The sequence below is a fragment of the Lycorma delicatula genome, chromosome 4 (genome assembly GCF_047948215.1).
Source record: "Lycorma delicatula isolate Av1 chromosome 4, ASM4794821v1, whole genome shotgun sequence".
Classification (NCBI taxonomy): domain Eukaryota; kingdom Metazoa; phylum Arthropoda; class Insecta; order Hemiptera; family Fulgoridae; genus Lycorma; species Lycorma delicatula.
The window spans coordinates 128,954,047-128,977,021 of NC_134458.1; the positions used below are offsets into that span (position 1 = coordinate 128,954,047).

The window sequence follows — 22,975 nt, forward strand, 5'->3', positions numbered from 1 at the left end:
AAGAGGTGAAAAGAACATAGTAAAAAAGAAAAGAAACTGGAAAAGTATTACATGACTTTCCCGGTCACACCAATGAAGTTATGATTAACAAAATAAAATTTAAGTATAAAAATTCCCAAATTTCGAATAAATGACTTTTTGATTTTAGGGGCTCCTTATTTAGGAAAAGTTAATTTATAAAAAGTAATCACAAAGAAAAAAAAAGAAAGAAAAAATTTAACAGAAAATTGTTTAAAAATATTGAAAACATAAAGTATAACTTTTATGAAAGTAATGAAAAAATTTGCTTCTCACTTCGGGTCGAAAATATAATATAGGTGCCAAAGCTATTTAAATTTTAATAGCCCTTTAAGCGATGAAGAAAAAAATTATTTTTAATAATAAAGATTAATAGTCAGAGCAAAAAATAAAAAATATATTTTTTAGAGATGGGGAGTAAATTTGAAGAAAAGTTTTCTAAAAATATTTATTCATAGGTTAAGCTTAAAAATTTATTTAAGTAATGTTAGAGAAAACATTACACCCCTTTCAGTAAAGGTTAAAATAAGAAAAAGGAAATTTTCAAAAACCTTTTCTGCATTTCATGTCTGGGGTCTACAATTGAAATAAATTGTAGACATTTCTTTATGAAGTATAACTTTCAAAAAGTTTTCGAAAATTAAAATGTAAACTCAATAACAATTTTAAGATAAGGGGGTTGATTTTATCCTAGTAAAAACTTTTTTTTTTTATTATTTATATATGCAATGTAGTTAACAAATTTTCTTTAATAAGGTTTTTTCTAATATGCCTAATTTTGAAAAAAAAATTAGCATGATCAATGCTCCATATATAGAACAATTTGAGCAAAATTGAAGATCAGTCGATCAATCCTGAGATGTAAGGTCAAAAGTAGTGTGACATACAAACGTACTCACACATGTTTTTTTGGTTTAGATAAACTAGTTGGGTTCTAAAACGCAAAGATTTGCAAAAAACCCTATGCCTCATTTTTGATATGATGACCATACTTTTCCCTTTAATATAATTATTGTAATTAAATTCGCCGGGAAAATAAAAAATCAGCTTACTCAATCTTATTGTTTCAATTATAAAGAGCCTGAAAGAATATTACATTCAAGTCCGATGTGATCTAAATTAATAAAACTTTCAACAAATATTTATAGTTTTAACAACTTCATATTTTATAATGTAAACAGTAGAAAAATAGATAAATTAGTCTGAGATACTAGTTTTATTAACTTTTTTGTAAATATAAAATTAAAAATTTAGATCAGTTATCCTTAAAAGAAAAAAAAAGAAGAGATTGTTTGTTTCAAATATTAGTTAAAATAATTTCAGTATCAATAGGAGATATCTTTTAACAGAAAGACATGTGTCAGAAGTTTTACTTTTCTCCCTTTTTACAAATGTAAGATACATGTGAGAATATTTTCATTGGTATTATGATAAAGTTTAATATTTTTCTGACCTTTACAAGAAAATAAAAATAAAAAGCTGTCAAAAATTTTGAAAGTTATCTCTAAAAGTGTACGGTTTCAATATGTATGTGTATACTAATTTATAAAGTCATATAGGGAACTAGGTTTTTTTATGTTGTGTTGAACAGAAAACAAGCTACGATAGTAAAAAAAATGACGATGCGATAAAGTTTTAGGTTATGGAACTTTTTTTGAAAAAAAAAATTAGTGGACAGGAGAGTGTAGTAGAGGGTTCGAGAGCAGATCAGTATGTGGGCGAGAAGAGGGTAGACGAAATATGTCTGTAGTCGAATTTACCCTTACCGAAAGTGATTTAGATAAATTGTGGGTGCGCTGTGAACTGACATACCTCTTCTAGAAAAGTAAAGTTTATAAACTGTCAAACTTGCCCGTTGGAGTATTCTGTCTATCCATGTATCTTCTTCGAAGACCTCTTCCCCTTTTAAAACATTCTTACCCATTACTCCTCCCACTTTATTCTCACCATCCTCCGACACTCTCCAGTTTCCTCCCGATACGAAATGTTTGTTGATGTTCAAACAAATGCTTTAAACTTGTAGCTTCAAGTCATTCTGACTTTTTTCTACACTTTTTCATCACCTATTCCCTCTTCCATATAACTATCATCTGACATTTTGACACTTGACATGTCGATCGGAATTTTGTGTCACATTCTCCTTTTATGCTCTGTAAACTTATTTTTATTTTATCTGAATTCGATCATGCAATTCGTGAAGGAAAATAGAATTTCTTAACACAAAAAATGTAAGAAATACGCACTCGCAACCGCGTACAAAACTGAAAATTGTCAAAAGATAATGCTACAAAGTGTACTCTTTTGTATTTACGAATATATAAAAAAAAATGCTATAAGTTTTTTTTAAATTTATATATTAAATGGAAGTATAAGTATATAGCTTACACAAACGGCGGTTACAAAAAAAAAGAATTGTATTACCCGTTGTTTTCATGATATCAAACGTAAAACAGAAAAATTCAGTGACGTAAAATACGTTTTTTAGATTTGAAGTACAATGCTAAATGAATTTTTTTATCAAAACTTGTAGAGAATTTAATTGTTAGAAAATTTATGAAATAAAGTCAATGAAAAAGAAAGTATTTTTTATTATTAAAATGCCGTTACGGTTAAAAGTAGTTTCATCCGAAAATTCTATGAACGGAATTTAGTGGTAATTTGTTAAACCATGGATAAAACCGGAGTCGTCTGGCGTGGTCAATAAGCTTGAGGTGTCGAACTCTCTGAACATGATAAGGACGCAGTCCGTGAGAGTATGTAATGTCCACCATACTGTCGAGTAGAAATTTTTCGCGTTCTCATTGTATGACTAAGCTATACCACCAGAAGAATGTTTTCACTTTCATCACAATATACCAGTTGACATTCAGATGAAAAATAAGCGCTTGGAAAGTTACCATTCTCATGGAATAGAATTTGTGGAGAATAGCATTTCACCGGGGAACTAATATCCGGAAATTCTTTGCTAGCCGTAACTTGATAACAAAGCGTTTTCGGACATATGAACGTTTTTCGTTATTTCAAATCTTGAATCGGTTCCCAAATTATTTCCTTTTACTTTTGAATTACTCTGTACTGCATATGTTACAGTTGTTTATTTTATAATACAGGTGATTCAAAATTCCACGGTAATCTCTCTAATGATGAATCTATAGTCAAAAAAAAGAAAAAAGTCCATATAAATATAGGTCAGAAAACGGTTCGTTAGCGAGTTTCGGCTCGTGAAACATGAGCTAAATGTTTTTGAACGAGATTTTACGGTAAGCGGCTTAAATTCCTTGGATTTTGAAGAATGTATCAAAAGAAGACATCGTTTTCTATCCTTAATAAAATAATTTAATTGATTATTTTGTTGATCTCTTCATGTTTCTTGTAATATTTCTCTGTCTATTGTATTCCTTACTATCCTTATCAGCTTTTGACACAAGTCATTTTCTATATGCTTCTTATTTTCTCTGTACAACCTCTTTCATCTCCTTAGTCTCGTATAATTTCCTTTTCTTTAGATACCTTTTCGACATCCAAGGACTTAAGCCAAAAACCATGTGTACGTAATTATGTCGCACTGCTTTTGGATTGATATCTCAGGATTGATCAAACCGATTTTCTTCAAATTTAGCAAAAATATTACTATATATAAGGCACGCAATACTTTTCCTGGTTTTTTAATTGCCGAAAAACATTTTTGTTTTCATTTAAATTTCTCTGTATTATATTCCACAGCACTTTTATATTAGTCTTAAAATCGTTTGAGAAATATAAATCCGTAAATTCACTCCCATCTGATTAGCTAAAATATGATATCTAATACTGTATCATCTAGTCCATTAAATTTTCCTTTAAAATCTAATTGGTCGTCTTCAAATAACTTTATTATACTCAATATTTTCCTTTGTTTTTGATATTAACGATATGTCAGAATAAAACATAATGACATTCAATTACTTTCTGTTAACAGTTGCAGACAAACCGACATGACATGCAAGGTACATTCGAAAAAGACAAAGCAGGTTAAAAGAATTAGTTAATAATGGGTATTGAAGTGGTTTCTTGTAGCACTATTATATATAGGGATTCACACCTCTACCGCAGTAAATCATATTTGTTTTATGATACGTCCTAATTTATTATAATTAATAATGAGACGTTCAATAAAATCAAAATGTCCTATGTAAAAATTAGTAAAATACTTATACCTGAATTTATATACATGCACTCATGGGTAATGTTTTAAAATTACATTAAAAAGCTTTATTGAGATTATAAATAATATAAAATGTAGTGTTTTTGCATAATAAGTTTTTTAAGTACAGACATAGAACGTTACCTACTAACGCAAGTTATAAACTGAAAAACATAAAGAGAATTGACTAAAGTGCAAATCTAGGGTCTTATGGGTTATACGACCACGACTTGTAATACACGCATTTTAATTCATTTAGAGGTTTTTTTTAATAGCATGTTTTTTCCCCTTAATCACTTTTCTTTTATTTATTATCTTTTTTAGGTACTATTTTTTATTTATTAACATTTTATTTTTTAGTTATTTATACAAATAACTAAATAACTTATTTTATCAAATAGGATAATTTATATACAAAACCCAACATATAAACAAAACAACGGCTTTTAAATTTTCTATTTCTAGTTGTTTTTCATTTATTTTTACTAATAGGAAAATTTATATACAAAAATGAACATTTATACAAAACAAAGGTAGCACGAATACATGAACATTTATTCTGGTGGCCAAAATACAACGACATCCTGCAGAATCTGCAAAAATAAATCTACTCCTTTGCACTTTTGGCGCCACAAATAGAACTCTAGAAGATCCCTATCTGTTCCACATTCCTTATTGTTTCTACGCTTATCAGCAGCCCAGAGCGATTCAGTCCGCTGCGCGCGCGTGTGTGGTGTATAGCTCACTTTGTGGGTCAACGAAATTTTGGGAATGGTTTATCTGCAAATGTCTGTAATTTATACCTTCGATTTGCGGTATTCCCTCATATGTTCGCCAACAATCGGAAACCATAGTCGTGCCTGGTGACTACGTGCCTACGTGCTCTTGGAGAACGGCAAGTAGACATTCAGCTGTCCGGTTAGGCACCGTTTACATAAAACATTGGTTTATTTCGACGCAGATGCCTCCGAAAACCCACTGTGTCGAATAGACCCTGCTGACGTTACATTTTTGGCGAGCGAAACATGACTCGTTTATTTCTACTGTAGTCCTAGGACCTCCAATTTTGACCAGATTAATTAATAAGTTATTTGCGCACACCTCACGCAAATAGTTTCGCCAGTCTGTGAGTTCATTGTTCGAAATTCCGATCACATCAATACAAAATTTGTTCGAAGAAAACTCCTTTGAGCAAGCATAAATGAAAAAAAATAATTTTATCAAATGGAAGTCCTGTAACCATTTTTTTTTTTCGGCAACCGATTGATGACCTGCATTCTCTCCGATTACAACGCCAACGATCATGCGTGTCCGATAGTTTTAAAACCATTTCACGGTTGATCGCCCAATAACGACGATTATGCAGTATGTTAGTTACGTTCTTGAAGGAATTGCACTGCAACTTCTTTATCCTTAATCTCGCGTACTAGTTAAAAAGACGTGTTTAAGCTATGATTGCTTATTACGGAATGAACGGCTATTAGAATAATTACTATATTACAAAGTAAATCAACAGAAATAAGATAAAATATTGTTATTTCTAATTAAAAATAAGAATTTATTATTATAAACGATGAAACTATTATAAACAGTGGATGACGTTGTTTACAAAATAAACTAATTCTGTGATAATAAATTCATAGTTTAATTTGTTATTGCACATATTTTTATGTTTCTATTTGTTATTATTTTTCTTTTATCAATCTCATACACATCATATATACATATATGATGTATATATGTATATATATATTTTTTTTTATTTTATAGTGGTGGTTGTATTACCCATGAGACCCCAAATCTATTTCAAATTTAAAGAAAAACAAATCCAAATGTTTGCTAAGATCAAATAATAAATTAAAATTAGCGATTGTCACATTCTTTATGAAAAAATATCCAAATTCACTTTTCACCCAAAAATAAAAAAAAATATTTTGCTGATAAAAGTTTATCAAGAAGTATAGAAATACAAGTAATAATCATCTCACCTACACCAAAACTTAATTTAATTTCAAATAGGATATTATTGTATATCATTAATTTAATTACGACCAATAAAATTTCTTTAGAGATATATGTTGAAATGAACAATGAAAATCCCATTGAAAGTGTGCACTTTAAAATACTAAGCACTGAATGAATTTAGTTGAAGAAAAGTAGCAATTTAAGATTGCTGGCAATACAACATAGAACAGCTAGCAAGCAGTATCAATAGAGTTCAGCGCAGCTAGTATAAAAGCCATTCATACAAGAAGCTTGTCTCCTGTTTGAACGGTAAGGAATTTGACGTGAAGAGAATCTCGTGAGGCGTACGAGAAGGGAAAATGAAGATTGAAGTAAGAACGGTATAGGGGAAATAAAAGAGTGAGAAGGGGATAGAGAAGGCTGGATGAGGACAATGCGGCATCATTATGAGCGCTACAACGGGATGGTGGTGCCTCAAGTCGGTAGATGGGGTGGAAGAACAGAAGGGACAGGGTGGTTCATGAGGAATGGAAAGGAGGTTAAGCCGAGGAAAGGTTTCAAATGATTTGCCCGAACCAAACCTCCCTGGGGTCTTCTACGCAATAGTTACAACCGAAGAAGGAGGAAAAGAAAAGAGAAACGGAGTAAGATTTGAGAAGGAGAGGAATCGCATACACTACTCCTCTTAAATTTATCACTTTAGCACGCTTTACATTTATTTATTTTCTCACTAATATCTTTTTCTGGATATCATACCGTACCCAGATAAAAAATGTACTCTTAAAAAACTACACTCCAACATATCTCCCACTTTTATTACACTTAAATAATAAACCCCTCCGTAAGAAATAAATTTTTAATCACAAATCTCCCCCTTTTTATGAAATAAATTTTTAATCAAGCATAAAACAAAAAGACTTTTATTTTATAGTCCAATTAATTAATTTAGTTCAAATTCCAAATATCCAAATATTAATTTTTATAAAATTGCAAATTATTCTTAAATTTAATTAACACCATTTTAAAACTCGCTTTTAAATAACCAGCAAATTATATAAGTTTATTCATAAATAATTTATGGCTGTGTGAATGAATTATTTCTTTGATTTATGTTACACTGTTCACACAATAAATTAGTTTTTTTCAAATTTAACTTAAGTAGACAAAACTTTAATCTTATAATCAATGCATACACAGCGTTCGCTATGAAAAGCTTACATAATGCTTACCTGTAAAAAGTAAGAAATAATATTTTTTTTTAAATGTTTGATATCAACAAAACTGATTTCCTGATTTCTATTGATCTAATTAAAAAAAGAGTAATTCGTAATTTTTAAAGATGAAAACATATTTTTTATTATGAGGAAATTTAACAGAAATCTTAAAGTATGGTGAAGTTGAAAGGAAAAAAATTACGAAAGAAATGACCCTAAGGGTACGTGGTACCTTGTATTTTTTAAAAATTCGATTATTTTTTTACGTTTTTGCTTATTTCAAATGTTATTTTATGCTTGTAAAACAATAAAAAAGGTAAAAATAATATTTTAAGTGCCAAAAGTGGGTTTTCTTGTTAAGCGCTACTCATTGAAAAATCCGAAGTTTAAAGTTTTACTTAAAGATTATTTTTTTTGTTGGAACTGTATAGTTATTATGAAAGGGAAATTTAGTGTTTATATAGAGAAATTTTGGTAAAATTTGAAATTTTGGTCCTATTCAGAAGTGGATGTGCTTTCACAATCATGAGCACCATGATTGTGAAATCTCCGCGGAGACTTGAAGAATGTTTTGTTAGAAAATGGTAAAAAAGATTTCAGGAAAGGGTCAACTGACAGATAAACTTATCAATGAAATTCAGGGGGCTGTGGTGTTACTATGCTGTTGATATGGTGTTGACATGAAGCGTGCAATATGGGCTATTTATTTTCATAAAATCTCGCCAGATGAAAACCTTTCACATGGGCTTTGTCTTTGGAACGTCATAGACTATCATCAACATGATGGACTATCATCGAATAACAAGTGCTGATAAGGAATCAAAAATGGTTTATTAACATGGAACTAAGAAAAAAATAAAAAAAATACTCAACCAGAATATAAGGATGATGAGAAAGAAAACCCAGACAGTGAGTTTTTTTTAAGACCTGATGATTTATATTTTCTAAGGTACATAACTTTATGGGCAAAAAATTTGCTTCAAAAAATAGGAAAACTGAATAAAAAGTGAAAAAACTTTTGTAGTAAAAGTATGAAAAAACTCAATAGCTAAAAGAAAGATCTTAAAACAACTGTGCTAAATTTCCCTCTTGAATTCATCTTGTGTCTTGAGATAATGGGTCTGAAGTTTGAAAAAATAACATTAACGAGATACAAGATACCGGGTGCCCTTAAAAAAAATTAATGAAATAACAGAAAATATAATGAAATAGAAAAGGGTCTAGGACTTAACTAATGGTAGAATATTTTATGATAAATGTCATTATAATATATAAAATATTTTAAATAATTTTAGTTAAATAACAGAGAAATTTTCTTTTTAATGTTGGTAAAACTGAAGAACAATGATTTCATGTTATTTTTTCTTCTTTTAAGTACAAATTACGGTATATTACAAAGAAGGAAATATCTTTTCAGTGGTTGCTACTAATCTGAAGAGCAATAATTTTAACAGCCTTTTGCCACTTCATAACTTTACTGTTAAATTTATTATTATACACACAGAAAAATAAATTTCTTAGCACGTAATAATATTATAGCATTGTTCATATTTCAAGTAACTTTATGACGAGGGTGTTAAAATAAACTCCATGATATGCATTTTTATTTTTAAAGCTTAAAATTTTATATAATTATACGTAAGATTTTCATTGGTACATTAAAGATAATGTTTTCTTACATTTGCATTAATGCGCATGCACAATACACTCTTTTTCTTATACAACAAAAGAATATAAATACTTTAAAATAAAATCTTTTCATAACCTAACTGATGAAATCAATTAAAAATAGTATCGATAATTAAATAAAAAACTAATTGTTTACGCGAAAAAATATAATTACATAATTTAAATGTGAAGAAAGTAATGTGATAAGAAGATAATCTTGAAAACCCTAAGGGTAAGGAAAGAATAACCTAGTTTTAATTATAATTAGGAAGGTTAATTTCTAATTAATTTAAAAATATGTTTTAATTGGTTAAAAGAAGATTAAGAAATGATATTTTAAATATCCCGTAAAAAACTGTATATAAACAACTAACATACCGCACCAAGAAGGTACTTTGTAACTGCCTATGTGCTTCCAATAATGTATTTTATTACTTTAATTGTAGATAAAGTACTATCCTTAATGTTACCTAGTTTACAAAGTTGGTTATAATTTTAAAAAAAACCCATTATGGTTAAAATTAAATATAAAATTCTAACTAATAATATTAATATTTTATTAAATTTTCAACAGAGACAGATTGTTTAATTAGTTAATAAACCGCTCCTAGCCACGTATTTTTTTTTAACGAATGCATATAACGTAAGATATATTAGGAGTTATCATTTTATTAACATCAACAAAATTACTAACACAAGATTGTTTCTCATTATAAAGATAGTTAATTTATTTTTTAAAGTTTTATTCCTTAAGTGCAGATCTCAATTTTGTATTTATTTTCAATGTATTCATACCAAGCTTTGCTTAAAAAATAAATATTGTTATTCATTTATCTATTTTAATATTAAGAGTACAGAATCAGCAACTATCGTTGAGAGCTTTTATTATAAAAATCAATAGAATAACTGAAAATTATTCGTTTATTAAGTACAAACAACGAAAATACTTTACAAACTATTTCAAAATAAATCTTAATAATAATAGCCCTGTACGGTGTGATGAGTGATAATTTTCTACGATAATTAAATGAATAAAAATTTTAGTTAAATTATGGTAAAAAATTGAAGAAAAAATCAATATACGGGAAATTATTATTTCCGTATAAAAAAATATAATCAAAATAGAACTTAATTATTATTATTAAAATTATTCGATATCAGAATGCAGAATTGTTAAAATTTTAAATTATCAGTAACAATAACAGAATATATTTATGTTTGGTTATACAGGCATTCATAAAAGTCAAATCAAAATGTTAAATTTATAATATGCATCACCACAGATCTGTTGCGACCAATGATCTGTAAAACCACAATGATATTTAAGCAATATAAATGGTAAATGATGCATACGTAGCAAATGTTATGTTTATATAACAATAACTACATAAAAGCATTGTAATATTTTATTTAGATGTATACGTACACATGCAAGCAGTATTAAATATGTATAACATCACAACCAGTTGATAAATATTTTAATACATTAAATTTCAATAAACGAGATAATTATTTAAAATTCAGATTAAATTTATATGCTAAAAGATTTTTATTAAAATTTCAAAAGGGAAAATATAACATACTAATGATATTTAATATTATTATAAAAAAAGTAAATCAGAACAACGATATATCTTACTGATTTCTACAAATCTCCGTAAAATTTTCATGCAAACTTATTATACTTAATTTCTCAAACATGGTACTGCTGATATGTTAAATAAGTAAATTAACAATTAATATAATCCACCTTACTAGCACGTTCATACGTTCCCTAGATCTTTCGGCTGAGAGATCTAGAGAACCTATCAACGTGCTGGTAAGGTGAAATATATTAATTGTTAATTTAATTAGTTAATATACTTCTAGCCATTAAAATGAAATAATTATGAAAATGTTTTGTTCAATTCAAAATATGCAGTATTTTAAAAACCAATCTGTGGAGTAAGTAAAATATATGTATATATATTTTTAAACAAGATATGGAATAAAAATAATTTAAGGAAAGTGTTACAAATTAGCTTGTAAAGGAAAAATGCACCCTGCTCAAGATATATACCATAAATAATGATGTAAATTGCTATATGCTATAGGTTATTCATGCATATTAATACATTAAAAATATTTACAACGTAAAATAGATTAAGGAATAAAAAAACAGATTAAAAAAAAGGCTGACGATTTATGGTCAAGAAATATAAATAAAAGTAATGAAACCAGAAAGTTAAATATTAGAAGCCTTTGGTATATGGTATTACAAAACAAAATATTGAAAAAACTAAGGGACGTTGATTAGAGCTATGAAACGGATTAAGATATTTAGTGATAGGTATTTATTAAAATACCTACGTTTAATTAATTTAACAGTTCAGGGATTTTTAAGAAAGAAAATAACTAAGGAAATAAAAAAAAATTAATTTTAATATAAAGGAATAATTAAAAAAAAATAATTAATTAATATTTTTGGCAATTAAAATAGTTAAACCAGTGTAATCGGAGAGAAAAGTCACCATTTTCCATGATAGAAAAATCCATAGACAATATTCCAAATTGAGCTTTTAAAACAATTTAAATGTTTTTGACATAACTTTATTGGTGTTTTGTAAAATAAATATTTTTAGGATCCACAAGAAATTTAAAAACAGGAAAAATTAATTAAAGGATGTACAATGTATTAATTTTTAATGATAAACCAAACTAAATTTGGTAATTATAACTTCTTTGAAACTCTTACAACACTTTCAGTGTTGTTTTTAAAACAGTTTTCACTGATTGATGCTACTATTTTATACTTTGCAATCAACTAATAAATTACTGGTATTTTTTTATTTTATTTTAGGAAGATATATATATATATATATATATATATATATATATATATATATTATTTGAAAATAATGAATTGTATATTTTTATTTATAAATCATTATTTTTTGTTTTGTTTGCCAAAATTCAAAATGTAAATGACCGCCAACCAGAACAACTAAAAGCATTATAAGAAGAGAAATTAAAATGTTACGTTAACTAAAAATTTCATCTGGTTTATTATTTAAAATTAATATATTTACGTAATTTTCACAGCTAAAAAAAACCCATAATACGGATTCCAATTTTTTATGTTTTTTAAAATTTAAAGAAATAACTTTCAAAGTTTATAATTATTTTTCAATGACATGATTCGATAAAGATTTACTAAAAATAATGATTAAAAACACCTCTTATTAAAAAATGAAAAAGCTTGAGCGCTTTCGGAAATTCTGATCATCATTAGGAAAATGATAACTAAAAATTAGTAAAATGTAAAATAAAATGTTTGCAACAGTTTTAGTCTTTTTCATTATTTAAATTATTGAACAGAAATCAGATGCAAACATTTACTATGATTTTATATTTCATTATTTTATATTCAGATGGCGTGGAGTCGAATTGCTCGAAACAATTTTACATTTACTTTGTTATTAAGAGATAATAATTATTCATATTTCAATATTAATTATGCTAAACGATTATGCAATGCTTGTTAAAATATTTTTTAATGCCTTCAGTTGATTTTTAGAAAATTATTTTCGGGAAAATACATTTTTGTTTAGCGTTATTTTTATATTTTTTAAAGTTATTTTACATTATAGAGATTACAATTTTATAAAATACAGATTGGACGGATTTTCTTATCCATAAAAAATCAATAAAAAAGAATTGCTACACGAATAGATATGTAATGAATTTTTCTTTAGAATTTAAATGGGGAACTGTAATTTATTGTTACAACTTTTTTCCAATTAATGAAACATTTTTCGAAAATTTGACTTTTTTTGAGTCCATGATTATAAAGTATTATTTCTACACGCACCAAAAAAATAAAATTTATAGATCTACTAATTTTGCCGCAAAAGTTACTTCCATAAAAATGTTAATCAATAAATATTCCAAAGACAAAATACAATATCAACAAAAAAAATTGCAATTAAATATTAATTTATAACTGTTTTCAAATCATACCTGAAAGAGCCTGTGTTAACAATGGTGTGTTATTGTTAGGTGTCAGTTGTCCATTGGTAAGATCCACTGTTAGAGACAAAAAAATATAACACATAACTGTATTAGTAAGGATTAGTGGATATATATTACATTCATTCAAAATTGTTAGTAATAAGATATAATTAACAATACATAAGAATAAAAAGTATCTATATTGAACTAAAACAATGATTATAAATCAGTATACAGGAGTACAGGCAGTAGCAAATATTAGAGCAAAATTTAAGATGACATCCACTGAAATTAAAGATTAAAATTTAACAGGTATTAAAATATTAGAAAATTATGAATATATCGTGCACTTATCACAATCAGTATAAAACACACACACACACACACACACACACACACACACACACACACACACACACACACACACACACACACACACAGAGAGAGAGAGAGAGAGAGAGAGAGAGAGAGAGAGAGAGAGAGAGAGAGAGAGAGAGAGACACACACACACACACACACACACGAGCGCGCGCGAGTGCTCGCAAACACACACATATACAAGGAGGTCGTAAAACATTTGTTTTCATGATTAAAATAACGAACGATTTGTTAATTCAAATTTTACAACATTTTGTCATCATTTTATAAACGGAAAAATTACAAGTCATAAATAGATGTATTCTATATTCTATAAGATGTTTTTACATCAAAATAAATTACTAATGACGTTTTAAAAGAGCGAGATGAAAATATAAATCCTATGAAATACAAATCTTTATTATTATTAATAATAATAATATGATTTAAAAAATTAGTAATATAAAGACAAATCTGATAACTTTTTACAATTATACAAATTAAAATGAAAATATAAAATTATGAAATATTGGAATTTTAGTTTAGTTTTAAAAATTATTACAAAAATAAATAAAAAGAGCTCTCTATGAGAAATAATAATTGAAATGCAATTCCAAAAAAGGGAAAACGTTAAAAAGTACAGTTTACGAAAAGTAGAAATTTAAATAAGATACGCATTTCGATTGTAAAAAAACCATTATAGTATACTCAAAAATGTTAATAATAAAAGTAAACATGAATTTAAAAAAATAAATAAATATTTATGATGCAAAAAACACACATTTATTTTATTTAAAAAAAAAAACTATTAACCAAAAATTCAAATTTGCTTTGAAAATTGAAACAACGTTTAGATAATATCTACAAAAACATGTCGTGAGTGATTCATAATCAACGCCCAACTAAAACAACTGAAGGTAAATTGATGAAAATGTTCTTACAGCGAAAGTGAACATTAAGAAAGAATTTTTTCAAATTCCGAGTTTAAAGGGTTAAAATAGAGTAAAAATGAAATTTAATATTTTTTGAATTTCTCGGTAACAAATGAAGATACCAACTTGAGTTTTCGGTGTGTGTAACCTTCATGTGAATATATAAAAATTAATATCTAGATTTTTTGAAAATCGGACCTTGAAAGGTAAAATATTTTGAACAATAATTGCAAATTTTCCCCATTTCCGACTATATTAAATGAGATATTCACTAGGTGTGGGCTTGAAGATACTTTTCAGATAAAAATCTAAAAACCATTTTTAATTTCGTTTATTAAGGGATACAACGCTGTACGGCGCGGCGGCTCAACCAACATAGCTACTGCGACTGTTACTGTATGTGCGACGCGACTGGCTGCATCTGTCTCCGCTTACTTGACCAAAAACATAAAATAAAAAAAATTGACCGCCACGGGAAACGCAAGTAATCATATAGAACGGGCGAAGCCGCGACGGTGATGTTAGTAATCTATAAAACTAATCTTTTACTTATTATCAACTTGGCTTGTCTATCGTATATTTAAAGCTTCTTTTTTCTAGATTTATTTTTAATGGACAGAATTATTTTTTGGTAAAGATTCAAAATTTGCTTAAAACATTTTTTTCTTTTTAAATTCATTATATTTTTAATTTTTTATATATTCCATCTTCTTATTTTTTACACAAAATTTTTATAATTATATTCTTCTATTATTGCTTTACATGATGATGATGATTCATCAACAATCTAAATGCGTATTTAGTTTCAAATCGTTGATTTTTTAACTGAGTTAATTTATAATAACAAAAAACATTGAATGTTATTAAGGAAAATAAAATCACTATTAAAAATCCTCAAAATAATAAATTTTAATACTTTGATTTCTAGTGTATTAATGTATTATTTTTAATAATAATAAAAAAAAAACAACTATTAGAGAATACAGATAAAAAATAGTAACAGTAAATATAACAATTACATAAAATGATAACAGAATTTATAAAATATCAAATTAAAAATTCTTTTAATAATTCCATTCCTTAATGATATATATATTTTTTTCAAAATTTCTACAATTAAAATTATTTAATTATTTTGTTCAGAAGAAAGTTCATAACAATTATATATTTAGGTTAATTAAATATTAGAACATAATAGATATATAAAAAATTTATTTATATAGTATTTTAGGATCCAATCCTGCTCTTTTTTTAAATATATAAATAATAAAGTAAACCTCCTAAAATATATAAAATATGTCAAAAAAATGATTTCTAAGATTATGTTAAAATAAATTAATCAACCCACCGGGTTAGTCTAGCGGTAAATTCGTCGTCGTAAATCAGCTGATTTCGAAGTCGAAGTTCTCAGGTTTATATCTAAATAAAGGTAATAACTTTTATTCGGATTTGAGAACTAGATCGTGGATACCAGTGTTCTTTGGTGGTTGGCTTTCAATTAACCACACGTCTCAGGAGTAGTCGACCTGAGTTTGTTCAAGACTGCAAATTTACCGATACAGTTACATTACCCTGATAAGTCGCCAATTACTTTAATTGTAGTGCGACTATAAATAAAAGTATTAAAAAAAATATCGAATATATTAAAAAAGAAGAAAAAGAAATATAAACTTTATTTAAATATTTTAACCTCAGTCTGATTTTATTATTTTGTATTTACTTAGTGCCATTAAAAAAAAAAAAACTCTTGCCTGCAGTAAAGTTTAATTAAAGTGCATTTCAATATATTTTCAATGAGTAAAACACAAAAATTCTGATTTCTTCAGATGAGAACAGATTAAAAATTATTTCAATAAATTCTCTTATGAGAATCGATTTATATTTATTTTAATTTTTATGCCTATAAAATTTCCGTTAAAATTAATCCTTAGCGAGTAAAATACAAAACATTATATTCTTAATGAGTATACATTCTTGTTTCAATTTTCGAGTTTTTATTTTTTATTTATTTTTCTTATACTTTTACCTCTACAAAAAAAAAAGCTGCCAACAAAGTTGTTATACTTTCCTGATATTGGTTATTTATTTTTATATAATGGAAAATTAATGACGGATAAAAGAAGTTTAAACAATTTTTGAAATCGTCACCTCCCAAGAAATTTTTTGATTTGCCAACATTTATTACTAAATTGAAGAAACTAAAAAAATTCCACTTAAAAATGTACAACCAATAAAATTTTACCTAAGATTTAATTTTTTGGGGTGGAAGTGAATTAAGATAAAATTTTACAGTAATGTTATAATTAAAAGTTTAAATAAATTTAAAAAAAAATTTTAAAAATCAAAAAAATTAATGATTTAAACTTTGATCGCTTGTCCTACCCACAATATTGCCCTCAAAGTATTTTTTGTTTTTGCATAGTACTACGCCTAGGAAAAAAAAGATTCGATCAAAAAATATGCAATAAATAAAAAGATAACATTTTAGATTTTTGGGGAAGAGGGAGAATTTGGGAGCAAGTTTAAAAAAAAAAGTAAGATAATCAGTACGTGTATATGGAGTTTAATACAAAGTGGCGTTATGTTTGCAAAATTTTGAGAAAATTGACCACAAAGAAACTATCTAACCCCCTGGAGATACTGACTTAAAACCTTTAATAAAAAATTGCGCCATATACAGAGTCTCTGTTCCAAATTTCACTAAAATCGGTTTATCCAGTCATAAGTTATTAACCTTCAAATACGCCAACACACGTACATACGTACGCTTTTACGAACATTATCTCCAATCTATTTTTTGAAGTCCCTGAAAGGTTTCTGGCTTTTGGAGTTATGAAACGTTAAGAAATGCAAAGATCTATACCATATTTGTTGACTGATTACCGTACTTTCCTTCTTGCAGCACAGCTCTAAAGTTATGATGGAGGGGAAAAAATCCCTACAAAGATTTTTGTAAATTTAATGGGTTTTACACATTTTATTCTACAAGGTGTTTTTAAAGTATGTCCTGAATAAGCAAGACGCAAAAAATAACAAGAGGCTATCGACCATAAATATTTCAATTTATTTCATAGCTAATATTAATATCAAATTAAATGTATAATCTATGTTACCTATAAAAATGAATTAAATATAGCAATTTATTATACTCTAATCTGATATAAAATAATCGAGGTAATTGGTTAATAAATTACAAATAAGAAGCTTAATGAAATTTTAATTAAAATAAAAATATATATATATATTAACATAAATATGTTATGATTTAATGTTCAGTAGCTCAATATATGGTTACATAATGTTGATACAAAGTATAATATCGTAAAATATCCATAAAGAAGTAAGTTTATCGGAGAGACAAAATATTCTGATTAATATGTAATATACTAAAAATGTTAACCTATGAATGGTATTAGTATACCTGTGTGTGTTGCATGTATACGATCGTATGTATAACAGGAAAGTTATGAATGCAGATACCGTATGATAATGAAAAAGAAAGAAGAGAGTATATGGATAAAATTTACGAAGAGAGAGCGAGAGAAAGAGCAAGGAAGTGTGCAAGCGTATATGTATATATGTATGAACGAGAGAGAAGTAAAAAAGACCATTAAAATTTTAGTATACTAGAAAGGATGCTGCTGGGAGGAACCAATGGAAGTGGTAGCGAAGAACGGGTGGCCGAAGCTTTATCTCGCGGCGTTAAACATCCCTACCATACCTTATATATATATATATATATATATATATATATACCTAACGTAACTCTGTGATGTTGATCTCAAAAAATATTTCACCCCAATGTAACATGGTTTACGACTGCGCTCTTATTATTTGATAAAACTTCCTTGGTGATGATGGTGTTAGTATTTTGGGGAGTGAGGAAAGGTGAACTCTGTGGGTGGTTATAATGCTACATTGGTTGTGGTCGGATAGGATAACTGGTTAGTTACGTAAAAGTAGAATTACTGGAGTTTTCTTTAAAGAGGCGCAGAGTAACATTTTTACCCTTCCTTTAAACCTTTACATGTCACGTTATATAAACCATTTTATCCTATTTTCTATAGTGCTTTTTGACTACTGTTTATGATTGTCCTAACGTGGGAATTATTCACAAATAATATTTCATAACTTACCCCTACTGTTTTTCATATCTCTCTTAATCTATCCACCTCTTCCTATGAGATATTTCTAACTTCTTTTCACTGCTATTTAAACATTCTTAAAGTAGAAGAAAAATGTAATTTTTTTAGCTCGTTTTTATTGTATAATTTATTTTAAAAGATAATATTTGTTGTAAAATAGTAAACTCACAATCGCAAATGTGATTTAATAATAAAAATAATAAAAAAAAAAAATAATAATTTGAGAAAAAAAGAATTTTAATAATAAAAATTAAAAGAGAGCAAAAAAAAAACAGGTGAAATAAAGGAAATAAATTTTTCCAAAATTTTGAGAAAATTGACCACAAAGAAACTACGTAACCCCCTGGAGATACTGACTCCAAACCTTTACCAAAAAATTGCCCTATATACAGAGTCTCTGTGCAAAATTTCATAAACATCGGTTTATCCGATCAATTTATCGGTTTATTTTTTGGAGGTAGAGAGTAAAATTTAAAAAAGATCCTCTAAAAATATTCATATATAGGTTAAACTTAACATTTGCTTAAGTAAAGTTTTCTCTAAACTAACACCCCCCCCCTAATAAAAAAGAAGGTAAACATTTTTAAAAAAAATATTCTGTGTTTCAGATTTTTTATTTTGAAAAATTTTAGTCACTTCTAATAGCTCTATTTATGGTGTATAAAATACCAAAAAAGTTTTGAAAAATATTAAAAACCGAAGGGAAATGCGGCAAAAGAAACAAAACAATAAACACATACTTCGTAGACTGTTTTTTTAGCCCAATGTGTGATGTACAAAATACCAAAAAACTTTATTTATATATTAAAAGAAAGGGATATAGAGCAAAAAACATATTTCAATTTTAAGAGGTGAAGGTTGATGTTTGAAAAAGAATTTGAATTATTTAAATACGTAAAGTAGGAAACAAATTTGAAAAAAGTAGAGTTTTTTTAAAGTGGCTCTGAAAAAGAATCGAAATTGGTTTTTTCGCGATATCCCCCAACCTACTTAAAGAATTTTTAAAAACAATCATTATGATCAATGCTTCATATATGAAAGTATTTGGGCCATATTTGAAGAAAATCGCTTTGATCAATCCTGAGATATAAAGCCAAAAGTATGTGTGCAAGACACATACGTAAGCATATGCAATTCATACGTATGTTTTTTTTCTACAGCTGTACTACAACGTCTGAATTACACGGCAATGAGATCCATTATGAAACAAACTTTCATTTTGATAAAGGTATTCAACCAATAAAAAGCCAACGAGAAGTGGGTATTGTTTAATGTATCAGCTGTTTTTTTTACTCTGATTTTAATCCGATTTAGCAGAGGTTAATTTGAAAGTACATCAGCAAGAGGAAAGTTTCTATATTATACTTTGTATGTTTTTGTTAATTATGTCGGATTCTGAGGAAGAAATATCTTTTAACACCGATCGATATTAAAGAAAAGGCAGAACTTATGACTAATGAATCTATTGCTACAGAAATGCATTTTTAATGTTTTTCGAAAAATTAAAAAAATATTCCGTAAAAAATGTTTTCTATTATTGATTTAAATCAATAATCTTAATATTTCCTAGCCGTAGAAAAAATACGGTACGCAACTTTCTATAATGGCTACTCTTGCGAAGTTTATAACACTTGCCAAGCCTCGAATCGTAACTTACTTTGCATACGTGCATTAATGGCTATCACATTATACACTCGTTCCATAATGTGTATTTTGGATGAACTAGTTGGACCCTAGAATGAAACCCGACACCTAGTTGCAAAAACCCGACACCCCATTTTTGATATTATCATCATACTTTCCCCTTAACATAGCTATTCTAGCTATGTTCGCCGGGAAATTAAAACATTTTTTTTACTTATAAGTGCTCACAAATTACTTTTAATATAAGGAAAATCTTTTATAATTTCTGATGGTGGAATGATTGTTTGCTATGTGAATGATTATAAATAATACTTTTTATTAATTATTATTATTTCGTTTTTATTAAGACATACAAAATAATATATAATAAGAAAATATAATAATTAATCTGTATGTAATGTATTTGATATCAAGTCCACACATCATTGTTGTATTCAACATTTTCTATTCCAGGTGAATTTATATGTTTCCTTATATGCTCCTCTTTTAATCATTCTTCATTTTCCCTTTCTAACAACCTCCACATACCTTATAAATTTACCTTTCTTATTAGGAATTATATTTAAAAATGATTTTATTATCCCGGATTAAATTTTTCTCATTTCCTACTCTAACTACTCATTTTACTCTACACCTTTCGTCAAAATTTATATAAAAAAACTCATTTATTTTTATAAAAAAAACCTGTTTTTTTCTATTTATAATTTCTATTAATTATTTTAATTTTTTTTTTTTTTAATTTTTATGGGCATCGACTTCTAAGGTCATTAGCCCTCGTCACAATCTTTAAAAGAAACTACTATCACCATCTGGATCGTCATATGTAAGGGTGTAAAGGGCCCTTACATTTTATTTAAAAGCACAAACTACACAAAACATTTAAGACATAAAGACAAGGACAATCACAAACACTTATGGGGTGTAAAGGGCCCCAATATTAAAATTTGAGATAGGTTCCCAAAAGACCATTAAATTAAAATTAAAATTAAAACTTATCCTACCGTATCTTTCTTTCTTTCTTCTACGAGTCTCATTTATAGTTTGTTTAAGCACCCTCGGGGCGACCAGAACCGCCGTTGAGCAGTATATCAGTCGCGCCAGGGTGCCGTGGCAGTTGAATCCTTCTTATAAACAGGCTATAGGCATGCACAGCGTACACCCACAGCCTCGCGCCCTCAATCCACCCTTGAGGGTCCCCCATGCCATCATCGGACACACCCCGACTCACTGCTCTTGAATGCAGGTGAGCCAAAATGGCCTAGGCAAGAGGGCTACCTCCCGTCACTATACGTGCCACGTTTCAAGACTCCCTTATGTATATATGCATACATTTAAAATTAAAATTAAACTTATCAATACCATTTTTTCTTTATATATATATATATATATATATATATATATATATATATATATATATATATATATATATATAAAATACCGCTTAGAGTTTCTTTTGTCACAGCTTTAAACTTTCATTTTTATAGACTTTTAAGAAGTCCACTGGCGTGTAAAAATGCAACTATATTTTCTTCATTTCCATTATCCAGATCAGCAGTAATATTATTTCTAAAACGGAACCTCTTTCTGAGGTCCTCATATATGGTACACTCTTCTATAAGATGCTTGATTGTCAGTGTTTTATTACAAACATTGGTCTCACTTCGCCGGTTAACAAATATAAATTTGTTAATCGCGTATGACCGATTCTAAGTCTGGTCACCGCTACTTGTTCACGGCGAGTCAACTTATAGTCGCTTTTCCATTTATAAGGAGAAGATTTTACTGTGTTTAATTTTGTATTTAATCTCCTCCATTCAGCATTCCACTTGTTTTTTACTATGTTTGTTAGACGGTTTTTAACATCTGCCACTCTTACAGGAAATGCATCCAAATCATCGCAGACTGTTGCCTTTCTGGCAGCTTCGTCTGCGATTTCATTACCTGTAATACCAGCATGCTCCGGAGTCCATACAAATACGCATCGAATTGCGACGAGTGCACTTAATGAATCGGAAAATATTAGCACTCTCTCTTCGCAATAGTGTTCAGTGTAGCGAAGAGCTTGCTGAATTGCAGTGAGTTCTGCCGTGTAGACACTGGCCACATCTGGCAGTCTCCAAAAGTGGGCTTCTTCATTTACATATATCGAGCATCCAACACCATGTTCGGTTTTAGAACCGTCAGTATAAATTCTAATATGTTCTTCGTAATTACTGACGGTTGCCAAAAATTCCTGCTGGATGATCACTGCTGGTTTCCTTTTTATTTCTCCTTGAGAGAGATCCAAACTTGTATTTACCGCTGGCAAGAGCCATGCCGGTATTTCTCTAGTAGAAATTGCTAGAGTCTCTGGTATAGCAATTTCATATTTTCTTCTTAATTCGTGGTACCTAATTCCGGCTGGTCTGGAATAGGTAGCACGACGTTCGTATAATGCAGCCATGGGATGATTCGTAAACAATTTATTATTTATATGAGCAGGGAAAGCCCATATATTTGCTGCATATCTTAACAAGAGGATCTCTCTTCTATAATGTAGTGGCATTATTCCGGCTTCAGACATCAGACTAGCCGCCGGACTTGTGCGGAAAGCACCTGTTGCGTATCTTATTCCGCTATTATGAACTACGTCTAACTTTCTTAAGTGCGACTTTCTAGCGATACATCCGTAGTCTAGTTTAGATTGAACCAATGCTTTATACAATCTCAATAATGTCTCTTTTTCTGAGCCCCAATTTAAGTTCGATAAACATTTTATAATGTTTAGGGCTCTTTTGCATCTATCACTCAAGTCCTGTATATGTAATCCCCATGTAAGGGATTTATCCAATACTAGTCCTAAATACCTTACGTTGTCTT

General features: G+C 28.2%; 1 protein-coding gene across 1 annotated transcript in view; it reads right to left on the reverse strand.

Moving 5' to 3' along the window:
- Rbp6 (RNA-binding protein 6) overlaps window positions 1–22,975 on the reverse strand; it is a 967,859-nt gene that overhangs the window by 39,811 nt on the left and 905,073 nt on the right. The window contains exon 10 of the mRNA XM_075364169.1: window positions 13,048–13,113. Coding sequence (XP_075220284.1) covers window positions 13,048–13,113 — 66 coding nt within the window. The remainder of the gene's footprint in view (window positions 1–13,047; window positions 13,114–22,975) is intronic.